Source organism: Tenrec ecaudatus, chromosome 7 (assembly GCF_050624435.1).
Source record: "Tenrec ecaudatus isolate mTenEca1 chromosome 7, mTenEca1.hap1, whole genome shotgun sequence".
In the NCBI taxonomy this organism is placed as follows: Eukaryota; Metazoa; Chordata; class Mammalia; order Afrosoricida; family Tenrecidae; genus Tenrec; species Tenrec ecaudatus.
Window position 1 is genome coordinate 133,228,832 of NC_134536.1, and position 26,600 is coordinate 133,255,431.

Here is a 26,600-nt window from a genome sequence, read left to right on the forward strand (position 1 = left end):
TGGTTGCCCTCCGGAGGCTCCTGTGGGGAGCTTGTACTTGGGGGCCATGGCGGAGGTGAAGACGTTCTCAGACAATGCCCCCCTGTGTCCAGTCTGCATGAGAAGGTGACATCGTGTGAAAATAGACAGAGGGGATTTCATAGGAGAGACACTTGGTGCCCCTCGAGACTGTTAATTAGAGTGTAATTATCTTGGTCATCTTCAACAAACAAATGAGGAGGCTTAGTAATCCCCAACCCCCCAACCCAGCTTGCTCGCTGCTAGCCAGCAAGGTGGGTGCCCAAGTCCATCCAGAGGTGCCCAGGAAGAAAGGCCGAGTGATCTTTGGAGAAAAAAAAAAACTCACTGCCATCGAATCGATCCTAGAGGGTCAGCGTAGGACCGCCCGTGTGGTTTTCCAAGCCTGTGACTCTTTGGGAGTAGGAAGCCTCGTCGTTCTCCTGAGGATCGGAGTGGCTGGTGGTTTCAAACGGCTGGTTTTGCAGCTAGCCACCCGATGTGTAACCACTGGGCCACCCACCTGAACCTACTGGGTCACCGTTCACGCTGACCTCTGGGGGGATTCGTGTGAGTGGGAACTGACTTGACGGCAGCTGCCTGCCTGCAAGAGCCCTTCATCATGAGCCCCCTAACCCTCCAGGATGAGTGGTGACGTATAACACCACCCCCACCACTACCACCATCACCAAGTCACCAAGTACAGGCAGATGGAGAGAGAACCCCCAGAGAGGACCCAGCCGCTTTGTCTAAAGGAACAAGGCCGGTGGCCAAGAGGTCATAAGAGAACTTTGTGGAACAGAGCGTCCTTCCTTCCCGTCACTCGGCAAGGCAAAAAGCCATCTCGTCACCCCAACACCTGCGGCCCTCGGACATGCCGCCCCATCTCCCTCTCTCAGCTCCAGAGTCCGTGGGTGCTGACTCACCAGAGGATTGGACCTCCCTCCGGAGGCTTCGACCCTGCAGAAGCACAGTCACTGGCCCAGAGTGCACCTGTCCTTGCCAAGGGTCCACCCTCCCCCTCTTTCCCCCCTTCCGGGTTGAAGCAGAGGGCCCACCTTCAGTACAACCTTGCCACCCACGGCCCTGCCCTGGAAGGAGTGCTTGATGACCAGTGACAGCATGACTCAGCCAGCGCCTCATGTCACATGTGTTAACTTGAGCACTATCTGTTGCCTGGCTCCGTGCTGGAATGGGACAGGGGGCTGGGTGGTGGCAGGGTACAGAGTGACTTAGGTAGGGCAGGAGGGAGCCATGTGGTTAATGGGAGGAGAGGGGCACATGTTCTGGCAAGGAGGAGTGGCGGACAATGCCCGAGCTGGGTGGTGGGCTCTGCTGCCCCTAGCCCTGAGCATCCTGAGTAGAGGTGGGCGGGGAAAGGGTACTGCTCCCAGCCACAGGGGCCAGCTCTAGAGGCCAGGGATGACAGCAACTCCTCGGGACGAAGCGCTGCTCCCTGGCCTGCTGGCCAGCATGTGAAGGGACAGTGATGTGGTTATGCTGTTGATCAGTCCCCTAACTTACAGCAACTCTGAGCACCGCGGGCTGGAAAGCTGCCAGGCCCTGGGCACAGCCAGGTATCAGAGGGTAGTGATCAGCGGGTCTTCTGAGACTCGTGTTTTAGCAGCAGATCACCAGCCTCCCCTCCTGAGCCATCTTAGTCAGGAAGCTCCCCTGAAGCTTGCTCAGCCTCAAGGCAATGCACAGAGACACTGAGGCCTCTCCCGCTTGGGAGGCGAGGAGGCGCCTGCTGCTGAACCCACTAGTGCCCCTGGCCACACCTTTGCAACCTGGTGCCCAGGTGTGGAGCCTCCCTATGTGCCCCGCAGGACCGTGCATGACTTCCTGTAGCCTGCACTGGAACCCCAGGCGGAGGCCGCACCCGTTCTCCTGATTCGGAAGGTGAAGCTCAGAAAGGTGACAGGACATGCCCCGGTGGTCAGAACTGGAAGGCAGGTGTCTGCCCCAAAGCCTGGCCCTTTCCCCTGCTGCCCCCATGCTGCTCCTGGCGGGTCCCTACCTCCATGTTGGGGGTGTCTGCTGAGAGCGTGCTGAAGGGCGGTGGCCATCTCAACTGGGATTTGTGGAGGGAAGGGGGAGGCATCCAGACCTGGGCTTGGGAGCCCGCTGACTGAGCCAGGATGGAAGAAGCGAGTCAGCAGTTTCTGTGACCTCCTTTGTAGCCTGCTCCGAGGGCTGTTTTTAGAAAGCTCCCATTGGCCGATGACTCCCGAGTTTGCTCCTGGTGCCCTACTGCAAGCTCGGGGTCAGGGCTGGGAGCATGCGCCTGCTCTGCCTGTGGAAGCCAAGGTTAGATCCGTGGATGCGACCGCCACAGCTCCTCTGCAGCCCTTCTGAGTCACCTGTCCGTCCCTCATGCCTGCGTGTCACTTCCCCTTCTCAGCTTCCGCTGCCATCTCTCAGCCGCGTTTCAGGAGAAGAGTCTGGGGGACTTTGAGGGGTTCCAGACTGCTTTGTCATCAGCTTGCTGTGGGACTTCTCTGATCAGTTTCTTATCCATTTTTGTCTCTTTCCCTACCAGCTCCAGTGTCTCAAGTAAGATTGTGGTCTGGGGTGAGGAGTTGGGAGCCTTGAGGTGCCCGGATGTGAGCTTAGGGGGAAGAGAGACCCTCTGAAGACTCAGTAACCTTGCAGGTGGAGAGCAGGACCCCGAGGGCTGCCTGAAGTCACAGACTCTCAGACCCTGCATGAGAAGGCTCTAGGGAAACTGTTTGGCCTGCCCGGCAGGGCCCCCACACAAGGGATCCTCCCCGAAACAGTGGCCTCCAGGTGTTCACTGGTGGGGAGATCCCTCTAGCATCAGAAACATATCAGACACCTCACTCCTTGATCTAATTTGGGAAGGGGGTTAGGGGGAGGGGGAGATGTATGTTGCAGGGAGAGAGCCAAGGCAGGGAGCAGACCCCCTCACAGCCCCGGGCTAGGCAGTGCTGGAGAAGCTGCAGGTGGGTGAAGCCGGTGTCTTCTCACTTCACCTGCCTGCTGGCAATCTAGCCCCGCTCCCCCAAAATCCTTCAGGGGGGACCATGAGGTAGGGGCCGGGGGTGCGTGTGCTGAGTTTTGAGAACATGGTTGCAGTGTTGGATAGGTAGGGGTCAGCTCCCGGGCAGCTGTGCCCAGAGACTTCCCATCTGACTCAATCTCCAGGTGGCTGGAAAGGCTCACCCTTCCAGCCCGCTCCCTGTTTGCTTTAGCGAACCCTCCAACCTTCCACACCTCTGCCTGCCCTCGCTCCCACAGGAGGGGCGTCTGTAGGGAGGGGGGGTGGCTGCTGGGGTTACCGTCCCAGCCTGAGAACAATGGGGGCAGGGTCACTGGCCTTGTTTTCTTTGTTACTCCAGAGAGCCTGAACTGGGCTCCAGGGCCTGTGAAAGTCGGAAACCCAGAGGGTTCTGCTGAAAACACCCTCCCATCTGGCACAGACCTGTCCCCATGAGCGTGAGACCCAGCGGCACCTCTGCACTCCAAATAGGCTGCTGAGAGATGGTCCGGGACCAGGCGGAGGTGGGGTGTGGATGGAGGAAGGAAACCCAGAGGTGGACAGAAGGAGAGCTATCACAGAGTCCCTGCCTGCTTACTGCTGACTCCAGGGCTGGGGCGGGGAAGAAAGGATCGCAGGCAGGGCCTGCCTATCATCTGGGAGGGTGGGGGGAGTGGGGGGAGAGAGAGAGAGAGAGAGAGAGAGAGAGAGAGAGAGAGAGAGAGAGAGAGAGAGAGAGAGAGAGAGAGAGATTGAGAGAGAGACATCTTGGAGAAGTGGTTTTCAAACTTTGCTGAATAAGATTAGAACCAGCTGGGGTGCTTTTAAGGTGCCCTCGTGGCAAAGGTTGCCAGTTCAAGCCCACCAGCTAGCTATTCCTCGGGAGAACGAGGCTGTCTGCAACCTTAAAGGTTTACCATCTCAGAAAACCCCTCTATAGGGAGGGTCACCAAGGGTTGGAAAAGATTGAAGTTGTCAAGGATTTCACTTTGCTTGAATTCCCCATCAAGGCTCATGGAAAACAGCCTTCAAGAAACCAAACCAGGTTTTCATTTAGGAAGTCTGTTGCACAAACCTCTTTAAAGTGTTGGGAAGCAAGGATTCCCATCCTGGGACTAAGAGGCGCCTGACCCACGCCATGGGCTTTTCACTCACCTCCTTGGCATGTGAACACTGGACAGTGATTATGGGAGGCCAGAAGAATTGAACCATCTGAACCATGGTGCTGGCGAAGAGTGCTGAAAGTACCACCGACTGCCAAAAGAACAAACGAGATCCGTCTCGGACGAAGGACAGCCAGAATGCCGCATGGAAGCCAAGATGGCGAGACTGCCTCTCACCTACTTTGGCCATGTTATCAGGAGAGGCCCAGTCCCTGGAAAAGGGCATCATGTTTGGTGCAGTAGAAAGTCTGTGAAAACAATGGAAAACCCACCATGAGATGGATTGACTCTGGCTGCAACAATGGACTCCAACATGGGCATGATTTTAAGAATGGCGCAGGACGGGACACTGTTTTTTGTACTGTTGTACAGAGGCTCACTGTGTTAACCCATGTGGACTAGAGAAACAAAATCCAGAGGCGCTCATATGTGTATAAGAAAGAGCTTTATAGACCAGAGCAATTGAATACTGAGAACAGCCCGGTCCAGATCAAGTCCATAAGTCCAATATTAGCCCCTATGTCCAATACCAATCTATAAAGTCCTCTTCAGACTCACCAAACACATGCAATGGGGCCAAATGCAAGACAGTCACTGGAGTGGCTTCATGTGGCTGTGATACTAGAAACTGAACCACCCTTTTCAGATGCCACTGTGGACAGGTAGGTGTCAGAGAAGCTTCCACACTAAGACTGGGAAGAAAGGGCCTGGCAGTCTACTTATTGAAAGTCAGCCAATGAAAACCTGGTTCATAGCAGCATGTTGATCTGACTTACTGCTGGACCAGGAGCCCCCCTGGGTTGGAAGGCAATGCCCAGCGGCCACAACAATGGGCCAGACCTTTAATCGTGATCAGGAGGCCAGCCCAGGAGCAGGCTACAGCATCCTTCTCTTCTGTGGAAAGTCACCTGAGTCGGAGCTGACTTCTAACAGCAAGTGTCCCAGGTGGGGGGGAGGGGGGTTGTCTGAGTTTGGGGGCCCTGGGAGCTTGATCTAGATCCTAGATTCCCTAGCTTATTTGGTCTATCACCCCTTTTTCAGGGTGTGGGTGGGTAGCATCCCCTTGGCAATGAAAAACGTGTGCACTATAGCCCCTAATCGAGGGTGGCATGTAAGCTGCTGCTTTTGCAGCCACACTGGACTGTTCCAGACCCCATCCCCACTCTCAGGGTGAGATCACCCACCTTGGGAAACACTGATGTAGGTGACCTGCTCATCCCGAGCAGGCCCACCATGGGGCAGGGGGGATTTGGCCGTACGCACAGCCTCTCCTCCATGGCACCATGGGGCATGTACTGGCTGGTGGGAGGGAAGGGATGTTGTGCCCACACTGGGCACATTACTTCAAGGACCAAAGAGGACACTGCACCTACGGAGTCACCTCCTTTCTAGCCTGCAGCAGGATCTGTGGAAACGAAGGAAGCATGTGTGCGTCTAGGGGCAGAAACCAGGTCCTGGGGACCCAGAAGGGGCTGGAGCTGGAGCAGAGGGCCTGGGACCAGAGTGGCTGGTGGTTTCAAACTGTTGACTGTACCACCAGGGCTCCTTGGTACTACCCAGGGTTACCCCAGGAACCTTGCTCAGACAGAGGCCCATGATCCCAGCCTGGCCCATTTTACAGTCATGGAAGTAGGCCGAAAAAGGAAGGATTCTTGGAGCATCTCGACAAGTGACTGGCCAAGCTGAGCTAGGACAACCTGAGCTCACAGACCCTACACATGGACATCCTACCACATCAGCCCCCAACAGTTTATTGCTCCAGCTTTAACACACACACACTTTATCTGGGCATAAGGAGCCCTGGTGTCGTCGTGATTTTACATCCTGGGCTGCTAACTGTGAGGCCAGCGGTTTGAAACCACCAAACACCCCTCAGGAGAAAGACCAGGCTTTCTACTCCCCATAAAGAGTTAATGGGGAAACCCACAGGGGCAGTTCAACCCTGCCCTTCTAGGGTCGCTATGACTCAAGATCGACTCCATAGCAGTGAGTTTGGATTTTTGGCTTATTATCTCTTGGTATTGGAGCAAATCTGAATATGCAGATCAGTCAAAAAGAATTTAAGGATGTCAACTTGCGATAGCCTTAACTCAGACTCAGTTGTCCCCTGCCCTGCTCCCGGCACCTGCTGCTCCTCCCAGAAAGACACACAGCAGAAGCAGAGGCAGGCCGGATCTACAGCTGGTACCAGTATCAGGGTGGCACGCACCCCTTGGGCCTGGGCCAATTTGTGGCCCGGAAACTAGGGACACCCTTCAAGGCACACCCAGTGCACCTGGTCTGGGGTGAGAGGGCAGTGAGCAAATACCTGGGATTCCTTCCTCCTGTCCTGACATACGCCCTCCTGGCCCTCCTGCACCTCCTCCTCGGCTGGAGGGGGCAGGCCCACGCTCAGTCCTCACCCTCCACACAGCACCAGCTGCTCCTTAGAATCACCTGCAGAGCTCCTGAAAACCCCACCCCAGTCAGCTGAACAATATCTGGGATATCTGGGGGGTAGTTTGTATTCAGACCCCTGGATGATGGCATGTGTGCAGCCAAGGGGTTGACCCCTGGAGGCTGCAAATGGGTGGCAAATGGGTTGAAAGTTCAAGTCCACCTAAAGGTATCTTGGTAGACAGGTTAGTTGATCTGGTTCTGAAAAAATCAGCCACTGAAAACCAACAGGACCGAGCTCGACCGGGAGGGACATGCATAAGGTGGCCAAGCCTTGGAAGCCACGGTGGTGGGTTGTTTTTTTTTTTTCATTATTATTTCCAGTAAGATCCCTAGCTAAACCTCAGTGCCCACATCTGCAAACACGCTCTGCCCCTGCCCCGAGTGTACTTCAAGGGTCAGTCCCGGGGAGATGGAGAGGGAAGGTTGTCCAAGTGGAGAATGGAGCCAGGAAGGTTCTCACTGGTCTTGGGGAACCAGAGTTGCAGGCTTGGTTCTCTTTTGATATGCTAATGATGAGGCCTTCAGGTTGAGTGACAGCTACAGTGCCTGCAAGCCCTGGCCTCTAGACTCCTCCTCCACCTGTGCTTCCCAAGGTCCTGGGGCCCTCCCCATCCTTTCTCCCCCTCTTCTGAATCACTGGCTTTAGAAGTTGTGGACTTCTAAACAAGCCCAAGTGGCAAAGGTCCCCCTGGCAGTGCTCATGGCTGCTACTCCCCTCTCCAAGTGGCCTGCGCAACACTGCCTGCTCCGTGGATGGAGTGACTTGTTACGATGGACAGACAGACATGGGCTCATGGAGCCTGCACAGCCAGTGAGCAGCCAACTGAAGCGGCGCATAAGCTGCTGAGAATTTGCATGGTGCCCCCTGCCTTCCCCTCTCCCCCCAAAAAACCTTGGAATCAGAATCTGCATTCCCACCAGGCCTCCAGGTGGTTCTTAAGCATGCTGCCCCGCAAAAGCCACACACACACACACTCCTTTGGACCCCCCTCCAGGTCTGAGAAAGGAGCCCGGGTGACTTGGTGAGGGAAGAGGGGGACTTGGACACAAGATGATGTCTCTGCTCCGCTAGGTCAGGTCACTTTGAGTTGGAATTGTCCTGAGCGCGGTGGGTTTGGCCGGGGTTTTCCATCAACTCAGCATCGGTGTTATTTTGGGCAAAGGGGGAAAGTGAGGCTCACTAGCCTTCCCAGAGTCCCGCTGCTAACAGGCAAGAGACTGCTTGTAGCCCAGAGCACAGGCTGTGGAGGTGGGGAGGCGGCCCTCCCGTTTCAGAGTGTGACTGCCAGCTAGTGGGGTGGAGGGTGGCCCCTAGCAGCTGTAAGCACTCAGTGAGGAAGTGTTGCAATCGGTGTTGACTTTGATGAGTGGCTTCAATAAGCTGGGGCGGGGTGGTGGGGGTAGAGGGGGGGAGTAAAAGATAAATTGTCCCATCAACCTTGGCGCCCCTCATTGATTCATTCCAACTCGCCCTGCCTACATCGAGACCCTCCAGGGAATGGATGTCCCTTTCCTAGTGAAAGGGCAACCCCTTTGGCCACCCCGGGGTCCTCTCCCAGCCCCACAGGTGCCCCTCTGCTACTCAGGACCCCCTTCCTTAGCACTCTCCCCCACCTGAGACCCTCTTCCTAAGGACGGGCATCTGCCTCCACCTGTCTCCTGCCGTGCAGCTGGGTGGCTTGATCCGCTAACTCTGATTAGCAGTAAGGGGGCTTGATCTGCTAACTGGTTAGCAGCACAGGGTGTGACCCACCCGGACACCAGGGCTCTTTAAGAAAGGTTGCTCAGCTGGTGTGAGTTTGCGGAGCTGCAGGCAGGGATGACAAGGAGCGTCTGCAGCTGCACCATCCACAGCCCGAGGGTCCCATGGAAGCTAAATTGGAGGTGGGTTCTCCAGGCTGCATCCCACAGAGCAGGAAAGGCTTCTGGGATGGGAGCGATGCCTGCCGTGGAAGCCAGACTCCTGGCAGGAAGTAGCGCTGCAGCTAGTCCAAGAGCCTGAGTGCCTGAAGGCCTCCTCCTGCCTGTGCCCAGGGCTGGTGGTGTGTCTCTTCGCAGGATCTGCCCCCTTGTCAGGAAGGGGACAACGCCTGGCAGCTGCAGCCTTGGATGGCGGGCGGTGAGGGGGCAGGGGATGGGGAGAGAGATGAGGGGCAGGCCGGAAGCCCAGGTTGCGTGGGCAGCAGGAGCCAGGAAGGTGGGGCAGGCCAGCCAGCTGCCTGAGGCACAGGGCAGGAGCAGGGTGCTCCTGGGCTCCAAACGCCAGCCTTGGGTTGAAGTGGACAGACTGGTTTGGGGCCCTGTTGTTTCAGCTGGTTGGAAGGGGTGGAGGCGCGCACAGGCCTCCTTCCTGTGGCCTTTGTGGGGAGAGAGGGTAGGACAGCAGGGACAGGACCAGGCTCCAGCCCTGACTTCATCGCTCTCTGCACTATGACCTCCAGCTACTTACTTAACCCTGCTAAGCCTTAAATCGCCATTTGCATGCTGGGAAAGAAAAAAAAGGGAGAGAAATGAAATGAAAACCTCTTCCCAGCAGGGGTCTGTCTTCCTGACATGAGCGAGGGCATGTCCAGGGCTCAGCCCAAGCCCTCCATAATAAATCATTGCAGAACAAGGAGGACAGGAACCCGACACCATCCTCAAACAAGAGCCGGGCCTGCCCGTGTGCAGGCTCCCCTTCACCCTGCTGCTCTCCCAGCTTCCACGGAAAGACAGAAGATTGCCTTGTGTGACTTTGGGAGCCAAGTTAAAGAATCCTGTGGGTGACCAGGGGCCACCTCCTCCCAGGAAAGCTGTTTCCATAACCCCGAGGACAGGACACCTTGTCTAACCGGGTGTTTGCCTGGCTCCCTCATGCTCCTCCCCCTAGCCCAGGAGTGACCTCAAGTCCTGGGTCAGCCCCAACATTTGCTGGGGAAACAGTTTTTGAGAGGCCTGAGCTGAGCGATGCTGACTGTAGCCTGGAGGTGACCCAGCCAGGGCCACAGCTGATCATGGGGGGCGGGGAGAAGGGGCCTGTATTGAGTTCACCTATAGAGCCCAAGAGGGCCTCACCGGACAGTACTGCCTGGCTTGGCTGCTGGGGAGTGGGTGGAGAAGAAGCCCAGCAGCAGGGGTGTCATTCAGCAGCACATGCTCCCTTCCCGGGGCATGGAGATGGACCACGCACTGCTTCCAGGCCAGCTGCTCGGAGGAAGTGCCCTGAGCCAAGACAGGAGCCCAGGACAGGCAAAAGCAGGGGCTTGTGCTTACTCTGAATCAGTCTAGAACAGTGGTTCTCAATGCCACGACCCTTTCATACGGTTCCTCATGTGGTGGTGTTCCCCCAACATAACATTATTTTCGTTGCTACTTCATCACTGTCATTTTGCCACTGTGATGAATCAGACGACTCCTGTGAATGGGTCGTTTGACCCCCAAAGGAGGTGGAGACCACAGGTTGAGAACTGCTGGTCTAGAACATAACCCCTCCCATCACCTCTCAGCCTCAGTTTCCTGATCAGGCCACAGGCTATAACTACTGCCTTTGGATTGTAAGCACTAGTGATCCTTCCAGACCTGTGGGTGAGAGCTCTTGGAAACACCCCCTATGTCTGTCCCGTGCAAAGGCAGCCTGGGCCCAGGAGGTGGAATAACAGGTGGGAAATAGCCCCCGGCCTTTCTGCTCCTGTTGCCGACCCTGTTTAGCCAACTCTTGATGTCTGTCTCCTTGTGGTGGTGGCGGTGGCAGCGTAGTGGTTACACATCTGTTGGGCTGCAATCCCCAAGGTCAGCAGTTTGAAACCACAGCCTGTTCTCTGGGAGAAAGATCGAGGCTTCCTACTCCCATGAAGGGTTGCAGTCTCAGAAGCCCACGTGGGGCATTTCTAGGATCCCCAAGAGTCGACTCGATGGCAGTGAGTTTGGTTTGGGTTTTGTGGTGTCGTGGTGCTGATGGTTAGCTGCCAGTCAGGTCAAACCCTTATGCATGGTAACCTCATGCACACTGCCTGGTTGTGCATCCTCTGAGCGATCGGCTACATACTAGACTGTTTCGATCCATAGACTGATGGTGTTTGAAAGTGCTCACCATGACGGTCTTCCTAGTCTGTCTTAGTCTGGAAGCTCCACGGAGGCCTCTTCAGCATCCTGGCAACATCGGTGCCTCCCACTGGCAGAGGAGGCACATAGGCCAAGTTTAACCACGGCTGGGTAAGGGTTCATTCTACCACTGAAGATTGCTCAAATCTCAGACTTCCTCTGTCTCGTCTTATCTCTCCACTGTTGGCATTGTGGGTGCAGCTCTGAATTGCAGGGCATTCAGCATGCCAGACCTTTGTCCACTCAGTGCCTGCCACGCCCTCATCACCGAGTAAAGCATGGTGAAGACAGGCGCCTGGTGTGGACCGTGCTGTGGAGTGATTCCGTGCCAGTGAAATAAATTCCCCTCCGGTGGAATTCCCAAACCCTGTCTGGGGCAAGGGGGAATTCTGGGTCATCACCTCCAGATTCGTGATATCCCCCCTTTGCAAGAGGATGGTTCACCTTGGTGTAACCACTGCCATGGTTGGAAATAGCTTACTGCCAAGGGCAGTCCCTTCTGTGGTAGCTCATTATCTAAAACAGCCGGGACTTGTCTCCTCTTGGACCTTGGCCTGTTGATGAACAACAGATCATGTGAAACCTGACGCCGGAATGAAATGGGGGGTGTGTCCTGACCCCACAGAAAACCTGGGATTGGCACCTCCCAGTCCTGGAGATGTCATGGGTGCCGCCTGAGGTTACGTATATTTATTTTTCTTTACACAACCTCCCTGGTGTTTGCTAGTTCACAGTTAGATAAAATGCAAGACTTTCCTCCTGAGATAGGGGGGATACCCATTGCCATCTAGTGCATTGCAACATAGGGCGGCAACTCCATCAGAGTAGAATTACCCCTTAGGGTCTCGGTGGCTGGGATCTTTGCGTCTTCCACGGCACCTCTGGGAGGCTTCAGAACCCCCACTCTTTAGGTTAGATGGCGTCTGTGCCATTGCAGGTCCTTGTGTGTTGTGTTGTGTGTTGGGGGGTGTTGGGTGCTGTCCAGTGGTTCCAATTCTAAGCATCCCTTGTGCAACAAAAGGAAGCTGTCACCCTCTCGGCTGTTAGGTTTAAGCCCATTGATGCATCCACCGTGTCACTCCATCTCATTGAGGACCGTCCTCTTTGTGTGCCACCCCTCATGTACCAAGCATGGTGATGTCCTTCTCCGGGGACTGGTCTCTCCTGACAGCATGTCCAAGTGGGGAGGAAGTTTCACCATCCTTGTCTCCAGGGGGCAGTCTGGCCACATTTCTTCAAGGCTGATTTCTTTGTTCTTTTGGCAGTCCGTGGGACTTTCATTTTTCTCCGCTGGCACCACCATTCAAAAGCAGCCCAAATTGCAAGACTTGGACATTGGTTGCTCATGTGGGCGCCTTGTCTCAGTCCGTGCGGTTTGGAGTCTTGATAGCGTGCGTTAGCTGCCATCCGAGCCCATCCTCCTTTTCCCCAACGTGGCTTCCCCCGCACCTTCAAGTGGTAAGCCGTCTGCGGTCCTCACTGTTGTGGATCAGAAGCCCTGGTGGCTTCGTGGGGGTGGTTTGGTCTGCTAACCTCAAGGTCAGTGGTTTGAAACCGCCAGCCATTCTGAGGAAGAAAGACGGGGCTGGTTCTCCCTTGTCCTGTTCCGTTGGGTCACTGTGAGTCGGAATGGACTCTGTGACACAGAGAGAGCGCATTGTTGATGAAAATATCGGAAGAGGCCAGGCTTTGGCACGCTGATCATAAGGACTCCAGCTCAGTGGATAAGGATCGTGACGCCTTGCGTGGATCCAGTTCATTCCAACTGTGCCCCACTTTTCTGCCTTGTCCACATGGGTTTCTACAAGCCCATCAGTTAGCTGCCTCGCCGCAATCTAGATGTACCGCATTCCACCAAACTTCAAGGCTCTCGCAGCCCCTCTGGAAAAGGAGACGCACCAGGCTGAGCATGACTTGTTCCTGGTGAACCTGTGCTAGCCGCTAGCGCCCACTTCCTCTTCTGCTTGCTCCACACATGCTGCTTGAAGCATTGCAAGTGTTCCAGGCTGGCTTGCCAAGTTTGCTGAGTCTACCCGTCCTGTCTTCTGATACTCCCGTCCTCGTGGCCAAGATCCCATAGAAATGACCAGAGAAGGCACCGAAAGCTCGCCTCGACGGTCTTTTCCCTGGGCAGCGATGGCAATCCCTGCGTCATGCAGAGTCCTGGGATCTCTCCGTCCAGCTTGGGCTCGGTCCCCTAGCCAGCACGGTTTATCCTTGGCACTCGGAAGGCCATGAACGGGGTGGCCCGTCGGATGCGCCTGTTGTCATACAACATGCTTCCTAGGAGTCCCGCCTTTCCATTGACACAGGCCCCACCGCCGCCCCTGCAAACGGCACAGCGACCCACGCTTCTCCTTGCTCTCCACCAACCCCCACACAGCCTCTGGGTGCCATAGAAGGACAGTGCGCTACCTGTTACACCTGTCCTCCCTTTGTTCTCTCCGTAGACCTCCACTGGATCATTAAAGGCATTGTAGCCACCTAGAGGAGCCTTGGTGGTGGGTGGTGTAGGGTTCACACTGGGCTGCTAACCACCAGGCCAGCATCTCCCTCCGGAGAAAGATGGGGCTTTTCACTCCCCTAAAGAGTTGAAGTCACAGAAACTCACAGGGGCAATTCTACCCTGTCCTAGAGGGTAGATGGCGTCCACTCGATGGCAGGAGTTGGGTGTTTCGGTTTGTAGCTGAGGGCCTGGCCTCCAGACTTGGATGACCCAGCCTGGGGGTCTTCTGGACATAAGAGTCTGGAACTCCAGGTTTGGAGGCCATCCTAGCCAGCTCTGGGGGCTTCCTGTCATTCACCCAGTTGGGAGCTCAGGGTGAATGGTGGGCAGAGCTGAAGGGTAGGATAGAGGCATTGTCTGGCCAGGTTGAAACAGGTTTGGCAGCTACTAGTGTTCCTTGAAAGAGCCCTGGTGGCGCAGAGGTTAAGTGCTCAGAGGTTTCAAATGGGGGTGTCCCAGGGGCCTCTCCTGGACCTCGCCGCAGACTTTCCAAGTGGCATTTGTTTGTTTTCTTTTTTTTTTAAATATTTTTTGGGAGGCCCAAAGAACTCATCACAATCCATGCATCCATCCATTGTGTCAAGTGCATCTGTTGCTGTCATCATTCTCAAAACATTTGCGTTCCGCTTGAGCCCTTGGTATCAGCTCCTCATTTTCCCCCTCCCTCCCTGCCTTCCTCCCTCATGAACCCTTGATAATTTAAGAAATTATTTTTAAATCATTTTATTAGGGGCTCATACAACTCTTATCACAATCCATACATCAATTATGTAAAGCACATTTGTACATTCATTGCCCTCATCATTCTCATAACATTTGCTCTCCACCTAAACCCCTGGTATCAGCTCCTCGTTGTTGCCCCTCCCCACTTCCCCGTCCCTCATGAACCCTTGGTAATTTACAAATTATTATTTTGTCGTGTCTTACACTGTCTGATGTCTCTCTTCACCCACTTTTCTATTGGCCGTCCCCTAGGGAGGGTTATTTATGCAGATCCTTTTAATCTGTTTCCCCTTTCTACCTCACCTTTCCTTCAACTTCTTGGTATCGCCATTCTCACTCTTGGTCCTGAAGCATTCATCCGCCCTGGATTCCCTGTTTCTAGTTCCTATCTGTACCAGTGGTCCAGCCAGATGTGTAAGGTAGAATTGGGATCATGATAGTCAGGGGGAGGAAATTGTATGTTTCACCATTGCTACACTGCACCCTGACTGGCTCATCTCCTCCCTGGAACCCTTCTGTAAGGGGGATGTCCAGTTGCCTACTGATGGGCTTTGGGCCCCTACTCCCCCTCATTTACAATGATATGATTTTTTTGTTCTTTGATGCCTGATACCTCATCCCATCAACACCTCATGATCACACAGGCTGTTGTGCTTCTACCATGTGGGCTTTGTTGCTCCTGAGCTAGGTGGCTGCTTCTTGATCTTCAAGCCTTTAAGACCCCCACACACTATCTCTTTTGATAGCCGGGCACTATCAGCTTTCTTCACCACATTAGCTTATGCACCTGCTTTGTCTTCAGCAATTGTGTCAGGAAGGTGGGCATCGTGGAATGCCAGTTTAATAGAGCACAGTGTTCTTGCATTGAGGGAGTACCTGAGTGGAGGACCAATGTCCAGATGCTACCTTAATACTAAACCTATAAATATATGCAATAGGTCTTTTCCCCATCATATATAAATATATTTACATATGTACATGCCTGTATCTAGAGCTCTATAAATGCCTTTTGCCTTCCAGGTGGCATTTTACCTGCTGCCCAGTTCCTGGGAGTTTGTTGTGACTGATAACGGAATTATCTAGAAATGTGTCACCATTAGGCGATCAGTCACTGCCCAGCCCAGGGCAGAGAGAAAAGGGAGGGCCTGGGGGGGGATCAAGGAGGACCAACCAGATGATTTTTAACCAGGAGCCACCTCCAAGAGAGCACTGTGTTGACCTTCACACTTACCTGGCAGTGGTGGCAAAGGTATAGGAGGGGTCCTTTCTAAGACAACCACCTGCCTACCCCCCAAGTAATTATTGTTGCTAAGAAGACACTCAGAACACACAGGCAAACCCGCCATGTGTACACATGGGTGTCAGTGCCACCAAGAGCCCTTCTTTCAGTGATGCGGCCCCCTCCCCTCTGAGTGGTTCCTGCCCCATCCACAGAAGCTCGTTCACTGCCTCCCGGAACTTTAGGTTTCCTGTCTCTTTGGAGGTGCTCCTGTGGAGATGGGTCAAGGCAGGTGTTTTCTCCTTGTCGAGTTGAACTCCCGTTTGATGTAAAGAAGACTTCAGGGGACCGCATGGGGCCTTCGTGGTGTAGTGGAAACAGCTTGGCCTGCCCACCTCAAGGTCAGCAGTCCAAGACCACCAGGTGCTCCATGAGAGAAAGAGGCTTTCTTCCCCCATAAACAGTGGCCGTCTCGGAAGTCCACGGGGGCAGCTCTCCCCTGTCCTGTAGGCTCTCTGGGAGTCACAATCAACTAGGTGGCAGTGAGGTTGGTATTGTCTCAGAGGGAACAGCTCTTTGTCATTGAGTTGATTCTGACTCCTGGCGACCTTGTAAGGCAGAGCCAGGACTGGTCCATCGCTAGAGTGTCCGAGACTGCACATCTTTGCCACAGCCTACAGGGCAGCAGCTGGTGGGTTAGAACTGCTGATCTTGAAGTCAGCAGCCCAGTACTTAACCCACTGGGCCACCAGAGCCTTTATTTTTTTTTCAACTTGACACCTTTATACAACTCTTTAGTCATACATAATTTTAAAACAAAACAATGATAAAATCTTATCTGTACTTAACAGATAAAACTAAAATGCATACAATCCAAAATGTGCTAACCTCATTTAACATAGTATTCTATAAGTGAACACCTATACCACAATCCTATAATCCTATGAATAAATTCCCACATCTATGAAAGTTTGTAAGCTAGCCACTTCATGCCTTTTTCCACCCCGTTTTGTGTATCCAATTTCTATACTGCCCACTTACATAGACCCAGTGCTCTGAGAAGACAAGCATGTTCTTTGATGGGAAGAATCGTCATTTCAGTTGGAACCTTGTGAGTCTGCATCCGTAAGCAAAGTCAAATCAGGTCAGACCATCCATAAAATCAGCAGCGATATCCACCAATTCACAGGCTCAAAATGTTTCTCTTCACCGGGTCGGGTTCTGATTAACTAAATGTGGGCCACTGCTTTGCTTAGCCTCACCAGGGTGCCCACTGGCCATGTCACCTTGGCCCAATCACAGATTCTCAATAACCCGTGGGCTAGGTCATGAACTTCAGAGCATCCAACCTGCTCTCATCTTCCCCTCTAGTCCCTGTGAACCAGGTCCACGGGTGTCAGTGGCCAGACTCAACCCATCTCCTTATTGCTGCGTTTCTCCCACATTCACTCAAGTGGTCACCTAGCAAGCCTTTCACGCTGCCCACAGGTTCCCTTTAATGTTCAGTCCTAGAGAGGAGACTTTATGGCTCCAAATTTTTCCAGCTTCAGACACAAACCACTAGTTCAAAATTCAAAAAACCAGAGTTCCTTTTTTCTTCAATCTACCAACAGCTCCCTAGGCAAGTGTCTCTTCAAATGCAAATGTCCTGAGTACTCCAAAGCACTGGGTGGGGCTTATCTTTTCTTTCTTTTTTTAATCTCTTTATTAGGGGCTCATACAACTCTTATCATAATCCATACTTACATCAATCGTGCAAAGCACATTTGTTCATTCATTGCCCTCATCATTCTCAAAACATTTGCTTTCCACTTAAGCCCCTGGCATCAGGTCCTCATTTTTTCCCCTCCCTCCCTGTTCCTGCCTCCCTCATGAATCCTTGATAATTTATAAATTATTATTTTGTCGTATCTTGCCCTGTCCAACGTCTCACTTCACCCACTTTTCTGTTGTCCGTCCCCCAGGGAGGAGGTCACATGTAGATCCTTGTAATCGGTTCCCTCTTTCCAACCCACTCTCCCTCTACCCTCCCAGTATCACCACTCACACCACTGGTCCTGAAGGGTTCATCCGCCCTGAATTCCTTGTGATTCTGGTTCCTATCTGTACCAGTGTACATCCTCTGGTGTAGCCAGACTTGCAAGATAGAATTGGGACCTTGATAGTGGGGGGTGAGGAGGAAGCATTTAGGGGAAGCAACTAGGGGAAAGTTGTATGTTTCATCATTGCTATGTTGCACCCTGTCTGGCTCATCGCCTCCCCTAGACCTCTCTGCAAGGGGATCACCAGTGGCCTACAAATGGGCTTTGGGTCTCCACTCCGCATCCCCCCCACCTCATTCACTATGGTAAGATTTTTTGTCCTGATGATGCCTCATAACTGATCCCTTCAACACCTTGTGATCGCACAGGCTGGTGTGCTTCTTCCATGTGGGCTTTGTTGCTTCTGAGCTAGATGGCCGCTTGTTTACCTTCTCTTTCTCATCATCCGGATCAACCCCAGTTGATCATGTCCTTGTCAGAGGAAGAACACACCAGCCTGTGTGATCACGTGGTTCCGAAGAGTTTTTTGTTCTGAAGATGCCTGATACCTGATCCCTTGACACCTTGTGATCACGCAGGCTGGTGTGCCTCTTCCATGTGGGCTTTATTGCTTCTGAGCTAGATGGCTACTTGTTTACCTTCAAGCTTTTAAGACCCCAGACGCTATATCTTTTGATATCCAGGCACCATCAGCTTTCTTCACATATGCTTATTCACCCGCTTTGTCTTCAGTGGTTGTGTCGGGAAGGTGAGCATCATAGAATGCCAATTTAATAGAAGAAAGTAGTCTTGCATTGAGGGAAGGCCCAATATCCTTCTGCTACCTTAATACTAAACCTATAAATATATGCACATAGATCTATTTCCCCATCCTCATATATAAATATATTTGCATATATACTTGCCTTTATCTAGACCTCTATAAAGGCCCTTTGCCTCCTAGCTCTTGCCTCTATTTCCCTTGAATTTCCTCCTGTCCCACTATCATGCTCAGTCCCCACCAGGGTTTCAGCAATTCCTCTTTATTACTTTACCCTGGATCATGCCCAACCAGGCCTCCCACACCCTCCTCACCACCAATTTGGATCACTTGTTGTTCCCTATCCATGGGTTTGTTAACACCACTTCCTTTCCCCCCACCTCCCCCTCTCCTGTGTCCTCCCAGAACTGTTGGTCCTTTTGTTTTCTCCTCCAGATTGTTCAGCTAGCCTATCTTATTTAGACAGAGCCGCTGAGATAAGAACATGCACAAAATCAAGACAGAGTAAACCAAGCAACAATATACAACAAACCAATGACCAAAAAACACACAACAAGAAAGAAAAGCTTGTAATTAGTTCAAGGATCATTTGTTAGCCTTTAGGAGTGTTTTCCAGTCCAGTCTGTCGGGGCACCATGCCTGGGGACTTCGCCGCGCAGTTCCCTTGCTGTTCTGTTGCACGCCCTTAGTGTTTTGCCTCTGTGTGGCAGGATCAGATCGGGTGCAGTTTTCACACTGTCTCCAGTGTTGTCCCCTGTAGGGCTATGGGTCACTGGGGGATGTTGTGTCTCATAGTGGGGATGGCCATGTGGTCGCCACCAGAGCTTCTAAAGGAGGGCGAGAGGTCTTCAGAATGTGGAAGGATTATGTTACCTGTTCCTTTCTTCCTGAAGCCACTCTTGTATTTTTGGTTTAAGGGTTGCGGTCTGAAGGTTATCTCGGGTTTTTTAGGTTATTTGGGGGAAGGGGTTCATCCAGTCTTGGTGGATCCGGAAGACCTGAATTCCATGAAAATTTGGGAATCTCCTTGACAGCTGCCTCCTTTGGATCAGGCTTGTTCTATAAACTCATGGATCAGACCCTTAGAACGAGTGGATGGTAGCTGAGCACTGTCTGGTTTGTGCAGACCCACCTTAACAGGCTATTGGGGCGCGGCGGGGCAGGGAGTAATACAGCCCCCCCCATGCGTCTTTCATCACACCTGCCTTTACCACAGAATAGTGCCATTGGCCTTTGTTGGGGCCCCTCGCCAGACCTGTTGAATCAGAAGCTGGGGTGGTGGTGCGGGGGCGAGTAGGGAGCCTGCATTTAACAAGCCCTCCGGGGAATTCTGGTGTGTGCTGATACGTGTGAGAAACACTGGCTCAGAGATTTAAGAGGATGAACAGACCCTGGAGCCTGACCTTAGGCAAACCACTTCACCACGAGGATCATTTGAGAACACCCACGAGGAATTGAATACGGTGCCGCTGGCCACTTAGGAAGATTGTGCGTGTGGCCTCAGCGTCTTCCTCTTGTCTCTAGGTAGTATCCAATGCTTCCGATCAGGGAGTGGCCATCACAGGGAATCAAACCTTCAACAACTGGAACTGGCCCAATGCCGTCATCTTTGCAGCCACGGTCATCACCACAATCGGTAAGTCGGTCTGCTCGCGGTGGGTGGCTCTGCTCCAGCAAGGCTCGGATTTGCGGTAGCCCCCTGCCCCCATAAGGTTCCTCTAGGGCCTTTCAAGGTGCCCACTGCCCTGTCTTAACTCCAAGGAGCATTTTAAGAGTCCATTTCTGGCCACCCAGATTTAGGAGCCAAGCCAGGTAAATGGGTGGCAAACAATCATATTAATGGGATTTAGTAAATCTCTTTCTTTGAGTCTACTCTGGTTATCTGTGACTGCATAAGAAGCCACCCCACAGCTAGTGACTTTTTTATTTGTTTTATTAGCTCCTGATCAACATACCTTATAATTCAATAGTTCATTCATATCAAGAATTGTACAGTCATGACCACAATAGATTTTTATAACTTTTTTTAATTGTTAAATTAGTTGTAAAATGAGTTGTGTGATTACAGGCAGTTCTAGTGCTCCCTCTCCCCTCCCGAGTTCATTGTTTGCTCCTCAAATCGCCTCACCCTCCGCATCTCCTCCCGAACCCCAGACTCCCCTGTCTGTCAACCCTCACATCAGTTACTATCTCTATGCACCTACTCCTCTGTGCTTCACAAACTGGGAAGCCCAACAGAAATAATAAAAAACACAATAAACTGGGATAAAATAATAACACCGTATACAGCCTGTTATCAGCCGAGGCACCTAAATTTTACCACAAAAACTGCATTAAAAATGTGCTGAAAAACAGCTTATACTCAAGCATATGCAGTAATATAAAAATAGACAAATAATGAATAAGAAAGAAGACTCCCCTCAATAGTTGATAAAAACAGGGAAGAAATGTTTTTAATGGAATATGCAAGACATGCATCTAGAAAAAAATTCAGGTTAGGTCAAGCTGACCCACGTATCAAGTTCAATCCAGCATAATGAAGGTGACAATGATCTCTGTCATAGTAAGGCTGGTTCAAGACCCTTCCTGTGGCTAATGGGAGTCTGCCAGCGGCCTTATCCCACTAGTTACTCTACAGATGGGTTTTAGGCTCCCATTGTCCTCCACAGCCTTCTACTAAGTGGAGGTTCATACTTTTAGCTTTGATACTTTTCCCTTCATCATAGTTGAGTTTTATAATTGTTGTCTTTGGATCACACAAGCTGGTGCGCTTCTTCCATGTGGATTTAGTTGACTCTTCCCTTAGACGGCTGCTTGTTTGAATATAAGCTTTTAAGACCCCAGTCACTATTCCAATTGATAGCCAGGTACCATCTGCTCTCTTCACCACACTTTGCTGTAGCACCCTGCTCTCCAGTGATCATTCCATGAAGGTGAGTATTGAGCAGGGCCATGTGATCAGAACTTACTGTAACTGTTCTTGGATTGGGGCTAAACTTACTGTAACTGTTCTTGGATTGGGGCTAGACTTCAGTGGGAGCCCAGAATCCATCTGCTTGTTCCTGGATATGCACAATTCAGGTTTACTCTGGCGGCGTACTGTGACAAAATTGTAACCGCCCAAAACCAACTGCGTCAACAGCAACCAACCAACCAGCAAGCAAACACATACAAAAGGCAGGAAAACAAAAACCCATAGAAACAAAGAAGCACACGTTGTGAATCATGCCCCTGGGGTATAAAGCCACTGCACCGATACGTAATCGATTTTTCTAATGACACAGCCCTCCAGACCCTCTCGGTATGAGGGGTCTGTGTGAGCCGCACCCGTGAGTTGTTACCGAAAGCAGTTGGATCTCCCATTCCATTGAGCTCTGTTGACCTTATGCATGGGGACTGGTGCCGGGGGAACTTCCTGGATCAATTCTTCCAAATTCAGATCCCTGCCCAACAGATCAAAACCTGTCATGTCACTGCGAGGGGGGCATGGAGGTACCAAATAGTGATTCTGGACCCTTTCCATTGGAGACCCACCCAACTGTGGGTTCCCCCAAGCGCCGATGACCGCCACTTCCCCAACCCCCTGGGCGGCCACTGTCTGCTTCCTCTCGCATCCAAGCGCCCCGGTCCTCAGTCTAAGAGTGCAGGTAACTCCAAGGCAGGGCTCAATTCATTCAGCAGGGCCACTATGTCAAATCCTGGTGTAGCCCTTGGGTTATGCCGTGCTGCCTGCAAGGTCAGTGTCCAAGGTCCTCACGGTGGGACCTTAGTCCATGGCGTGGTTCGCCAAGGATTGGGTAGAAATATATTCAGAGTGTCTACCCAGGGACATAGAATCTGGTCCATTGTCCCTGTTGGTTCCTCTGCAGTCGTTGTTTAGCATCTCTTCTTGAGGAAGTTAGTGTCGTAAAACAATCTTTTGACAGAGTTCAGTTTATCCGTGCATGCTCCGGTGTCCTAGGTTGTGGCTGGAGCTGCACATCTGAGAGCCATGAGGGCTAGAGGCTGGGATCTCAGCTGGGGGTGGTGGGTGTCAGTGGCCCCCAAGTACCTCCACACACACCTGGGCCTCTCAGAGTCTGGTGACGAGGTTCCAAGGGGGTAGGACAATCCCATGGGCCAAGACTTCAAGAAGGAGAAACAGAATTCTTAAACCTATGTAGTTGCATTCCCAGTGCACTGGACTGGCCAGCCCAGCCTCAAAGAGCAGGGGACGGGCCTCTCCCTTAATACAAGCAGCAGCCACGTACATGTGAGAAGGGAGGGCGTGGGAGAGTGGCTACTGCAGGGCATCTTTTCCAAGTTTGCACGGTGTGGCCCTCAGCACGAGTGGGAGACCTACTGGGGGAGGCGCTGGCCTGCCCTCAGGGATGTCCCAGCCGCTGGAAAAGCCACAGCCCCTGCCATCCTAGCTGTTCCAAATGATGGTGCGATCCCAGTGTCATTTCCCAGGGAAATGTCATTAAGGAGGTTCCTGGCGGTGCAAATGGTTAATGCGCTCAGGGGCTAACTGAGGGCATGGGTGTTTGAGTCCAGGCTGGCTGCACCCACAGGGTGAGCCTGAATCGGTGTCCACTCCATGCTAACTAGTGTGGTGTATATAAGTAAGACCTAAAGATTGCCCCTTGCCCCACCCCCCGGGAGGGAGGAGGGAAAGGAGAGCCACTCTAAGTCAGGGTTTCCCCCCACCCCCACCCCCCACTCAGTGGCTCTCTCTTCACTCCTGCCCACCCCGCTGTACTGCCTTCCCACAAAGACCCTTCCTTCTTTTTGCCCTCCGCTCCCAACCTCCTTCCTCAGGCTATGGCAACGTGGCCCCCAAGACCCCCGCTGGACGCCTCTTCTGCATCTTCTATGGCCTTTTCGGGGTACCGCTCTGCCTGACATGGATCAGCGCCCTGGGCAAGTTCTTCGGGGGGCGTGCCAAGAGACTGGGCCAGTTCCTCACCAAGAGAGGCGTGAGCCTGGTAAGTCCTCTACCCTGGGGAGAGGTGAGGGGCTGGGGCAGGTGGTGGGGGATGGGAAGACTAAGGATCGGGGCCCCAAGCCCTTCTGGGTCCCATTGGGGGCGTCCCTCCCTCATTTCCCTGGGGCTTCCCGGCTCACCCCGTGTTTTACTTGACCTCTCCCCATCCCCGCCAGCGGAAGGCGCAGATCACCTGCACGGCCATCTTCATCGTGTGGGGGGTCCTGGTGCACCTGGTGATCCCACCCTTCGTGTTCATGGTTACTGAGGACTGGAACTACATCGAGGGCCTCTACTACTCCTTCATCACCATCTCCACCATTGGCTTCGGGGACTTCGTGGCTGGTGAGCCCCTCGCCCTACCCCTGCACCTCTGCCTTTGTCTCTCCAAGTCTGCCTCTCCTCTCCCCTTCCAACTCTGCTGGCGGTGACTGGGGGCCCAGTAGGCATTCAGTGTCTGGACGTTTTCCCCACCCAGTGGGTGTAGGGGTCTCGTCCAGCGAGACCCTCACGCGGTGACCCGCAGGGGCGGCGAACCTGGATGGAAGAAAGACACAGAGACGTGGAGCAAGACAAGGGCTGATCAAGCCCGTTTATTTTGTCAAAACTCGAGGCATATATTTACAATAAAGAGGAACTGGGAGGTGTGTATTCTAATGAGGCATACTGCATAACATCCAATACAATATGTGTATTACAATGAAGCATAACAACGTTAGCCAATCAGCTGCAGGTGAAAAGGGCGCGCAATAGTTCTCAAAGACGTCCGCATGCAAATTAAGGTTTATTACATGCATTACCAAGTTTGCTACGCTCCTAATATGGTATGTCTGCGGTCCAGTGGGTGCTCAGTAGTTTAACCAACGGCAAGGTCAGCTATCGCAACCGCCCATAGCTTGGGATGTGGGGGCGGAGTTGGGCAGGAAACAAAGCTTTGCTGTTAGGAAGCAGCCAAGTTTCTGCTACGTAGCTGAAACTAGGGCCTTAATGGCCATCGGCTCCCAACAGGTAGTCCTTTTTTGTTTTATGTATTTAGAAAATGAGATACCCTTACGGAGTTGCGCCTGTCTCAGGTTGCCAGGTGTGGCTCTGACCCTTACCCGTCTTCACCTTCTGTGAACGCATCTTATCCACCTTAGGTGGAGGCGAACCAAGGCCTGTCTTAGGTTGGTGTCAGGGGCACCCAGTCTTACCCGTCATTGGCTATCCAACTCATTTCATAAGGGCAGAGGGTCTTACCGGTGACGCACACTCATCTTCAGATACCGAGCCGCCCCGACTAATCATATCAAGGCGATGGTAATGGACCTGTATGGGCTTGGCCTGGATGGCCTCTGTTTGTTGTTTGATAAAAGACATAAGTTTGTAAAAGATAACGGGCCCCAATGAAACTACAACAAGAAAAACAATTACCGGCCCTATAAAGGGGGCAAGAAACGAAAATAACGGCGAGGACCACCAATTCATTGAATTAAGCGAATTTGGGGGCGGGCGTCTGAAATTAAGTAGTTCCCTACTGATCTTATTGAGATTGTTCACCCGTTCCTCAACTAATCCCGATTCATTAATCTTGTAAAAACAGACAAGTACCCCCTTTTCGGCTGTAATAAGGTCAAGCGCACGTCGGTTTTGCAGAACAACTTCAGCTAAAGAGTTGATTTGTCTTTGGAGAGATGCCAAAAACTGTGCAGAGTCATCCAGAGCTTCTTAAAGGCGAGTGGCAAGGTCGTTGGTGGCGGTGATAGAATGTCCAAGTGCTCCTCCTCCAAAACCAACAGCGGTGACAGAGGAGGCCAATGAAAGGCCCATCAGGACGGGGAGAAAAATAGCTCTTTTCGACTTGGAAAGGGGGTGGGGGGGAAATTTTAGATTGAAATTCAGCGGTGGTATAAACAGTTAATTGGGGCACCAAAGTAACAGGCATACACCATAAGGAAGACGGAAGGGAAGCATTCAAATGTTTTGTGAGGATATGATTACACCAAAAGAAAAAGGCATTGGGCGCAACTGCTTCTGTTGTGAGTGTGAGAGAGCTATTACAAAGGGATGAGGACAGCGCGGAGTAACAAAACGGGACTTGGGTTGTGCCAAGGGGTAAATAAAGGGGAACATCACTGATAGTTATTGGAGTTTGGGAAGGCGGGGTGGTCTCAGTATTAGAAATAGGGTTGGAGGTTGGGACTGCAGCAAGCGGGGGGCGATTTAGTGCGGTGCACATAAGACGAGGAAAAGTTAGTTATTCCAGTGAAATTAACCAAGGCTAGGCCTTGCTGTAAAAGCGAGATCCAAGAAAAAGGGTGGCTAACTTTGCTTTGGGAAAGTACCTGGGTTAATTGTTTTTCTTGTTTTTGAATTTGGACGTGGACAGATGGGGTCAGAGTGCTCTGGGGTACATGTGAGGGGGTAACCGGGGCTCGCCAAATAAGACGTTTGGCTGAAGGGTAACTGTTTTCCACTTAAATAAAGGCCTCCTTTTTGTAAAGAATTCCAACATGTATCAAAGGGGTTAGGAATGGAGAACATGAGGGAGGAACCACAACGGTAAAACATGACACCAGAAGCACAATTTATTGACCTGGTTAAATAATGCCTCCAACAGCTTAACCAGGGACAGCCAACATTTTTATGAATCCACTGCTTGGCACAAAAGGGGCTTCTTGTTTGATCAAATAGAAAACAAACGACTGGGGAACTTGAGTAGCCCGACAAAAAATTATTAAATTTAAATTCCTTATTGTAGGTCGGGCACCCAGAAGAGGGGCAATCAAACGTGGCCAAAAGGGTGGAATGGTCCACACCCAGGAGGCGCTGGGAGGAGTCTCCTGACGTCTTGTTTTCGGTAAGGTAAAACCTGTAAACAGCTTGAGGTTGCAAGGTAGCCGCAAGGGGGAGACACAACACTGAAATTGTGACCAAAATTGAAAATTGTGCCATCATGGACAAAGCTTGGGGAGAGACTAATAAAAATATTGAAAACAATCTAATCCTGCGAACATTAGACAAATCAGTAAATAAAGGAGAATAAGGTTCAGTTTTGACACCAGGTCCAATCGTTGGGTGTCGCAGCAGTGAACCCCACGGCAAACAGTAATAGGAAGGGAGCGATTGCCGCGATTCTGATTCCAAAACAGGAGGTGAAAGTCCACATCTGTGCATAGAAGGGTCTTTGGGCTAACGTATATTTGTCGAGCCTGTAAAAACACAAAAAGAGAACGATCTCTCAGGGATTTGACTCCTCCCTGGAGGGCATTACTTCAGGTTTATGGTCCATTTGTCTGACCAGTCTTTCTGGTAACCATCTTGCTGCATTGTGCTCTTGAGAATAGACACAAACGGAGCCTAGTCCCCAGATAAGTACTGGGTCCGGTCCGTGCCATCAATTGTTTATAGGGTCTTTCCACTTTGCCATGGCAAACTGTGAGTTAGATTTAGGGTGCCAAAACCGGTCTGCAGCTGATTTTTCCAAGTCATCAAGGCGTAAGAAATTGTGTATAAATAAGGCGTGATTAAGAAGGTTCCGGGGGGTGCCTTTTGTAGGATACCATTGTCCTGTTTTTATTTTTTCAATAGTAAGTTTTATTGTTAAGTTTGATCTTTCTCCTACCCCCTGGCCTTGGGGATTATAGGGGATACCAGTAACATGTTTTATATGAAGTTTGCAACAAATCTCGCAAAGCTGCCATTGTGTAACCAGGGCCGTTGTC

General features: G+C 52.1%; 1 protein-coding gene across 1 annotated transcript in view; it reads left to right on the forward strand.

The window, feature by feature from the left end:
* The window catches only part of KCNK5 (potassium two pore domain channel subfamily K member 5), a 58,363-nt gene that overhangs the window by 22,374 nt on the left and 9,389 nt on the right, over nucleotides 1-26,600 (forward strand). Inside the window, exons 2-4 of the mRNA XM_075554111.1 lie at nucleotides 19,455-19,566; nucleotides 22,731-22,897; nucleotides 23,073-23,241. Coding sequence (XP_075410226.1) covers nucleotides 19,455-19,566; nucleotides 22,731-22,897; nucleotides 23,073-23,241 — 448 coding nt within the window. The remainder of the gene's footprint in view (nucleotides 1-19,454; nucleotides 19,567-22,730; nucleotides 22,898-23,072; nucleotides 23,242-26,600) is intronic.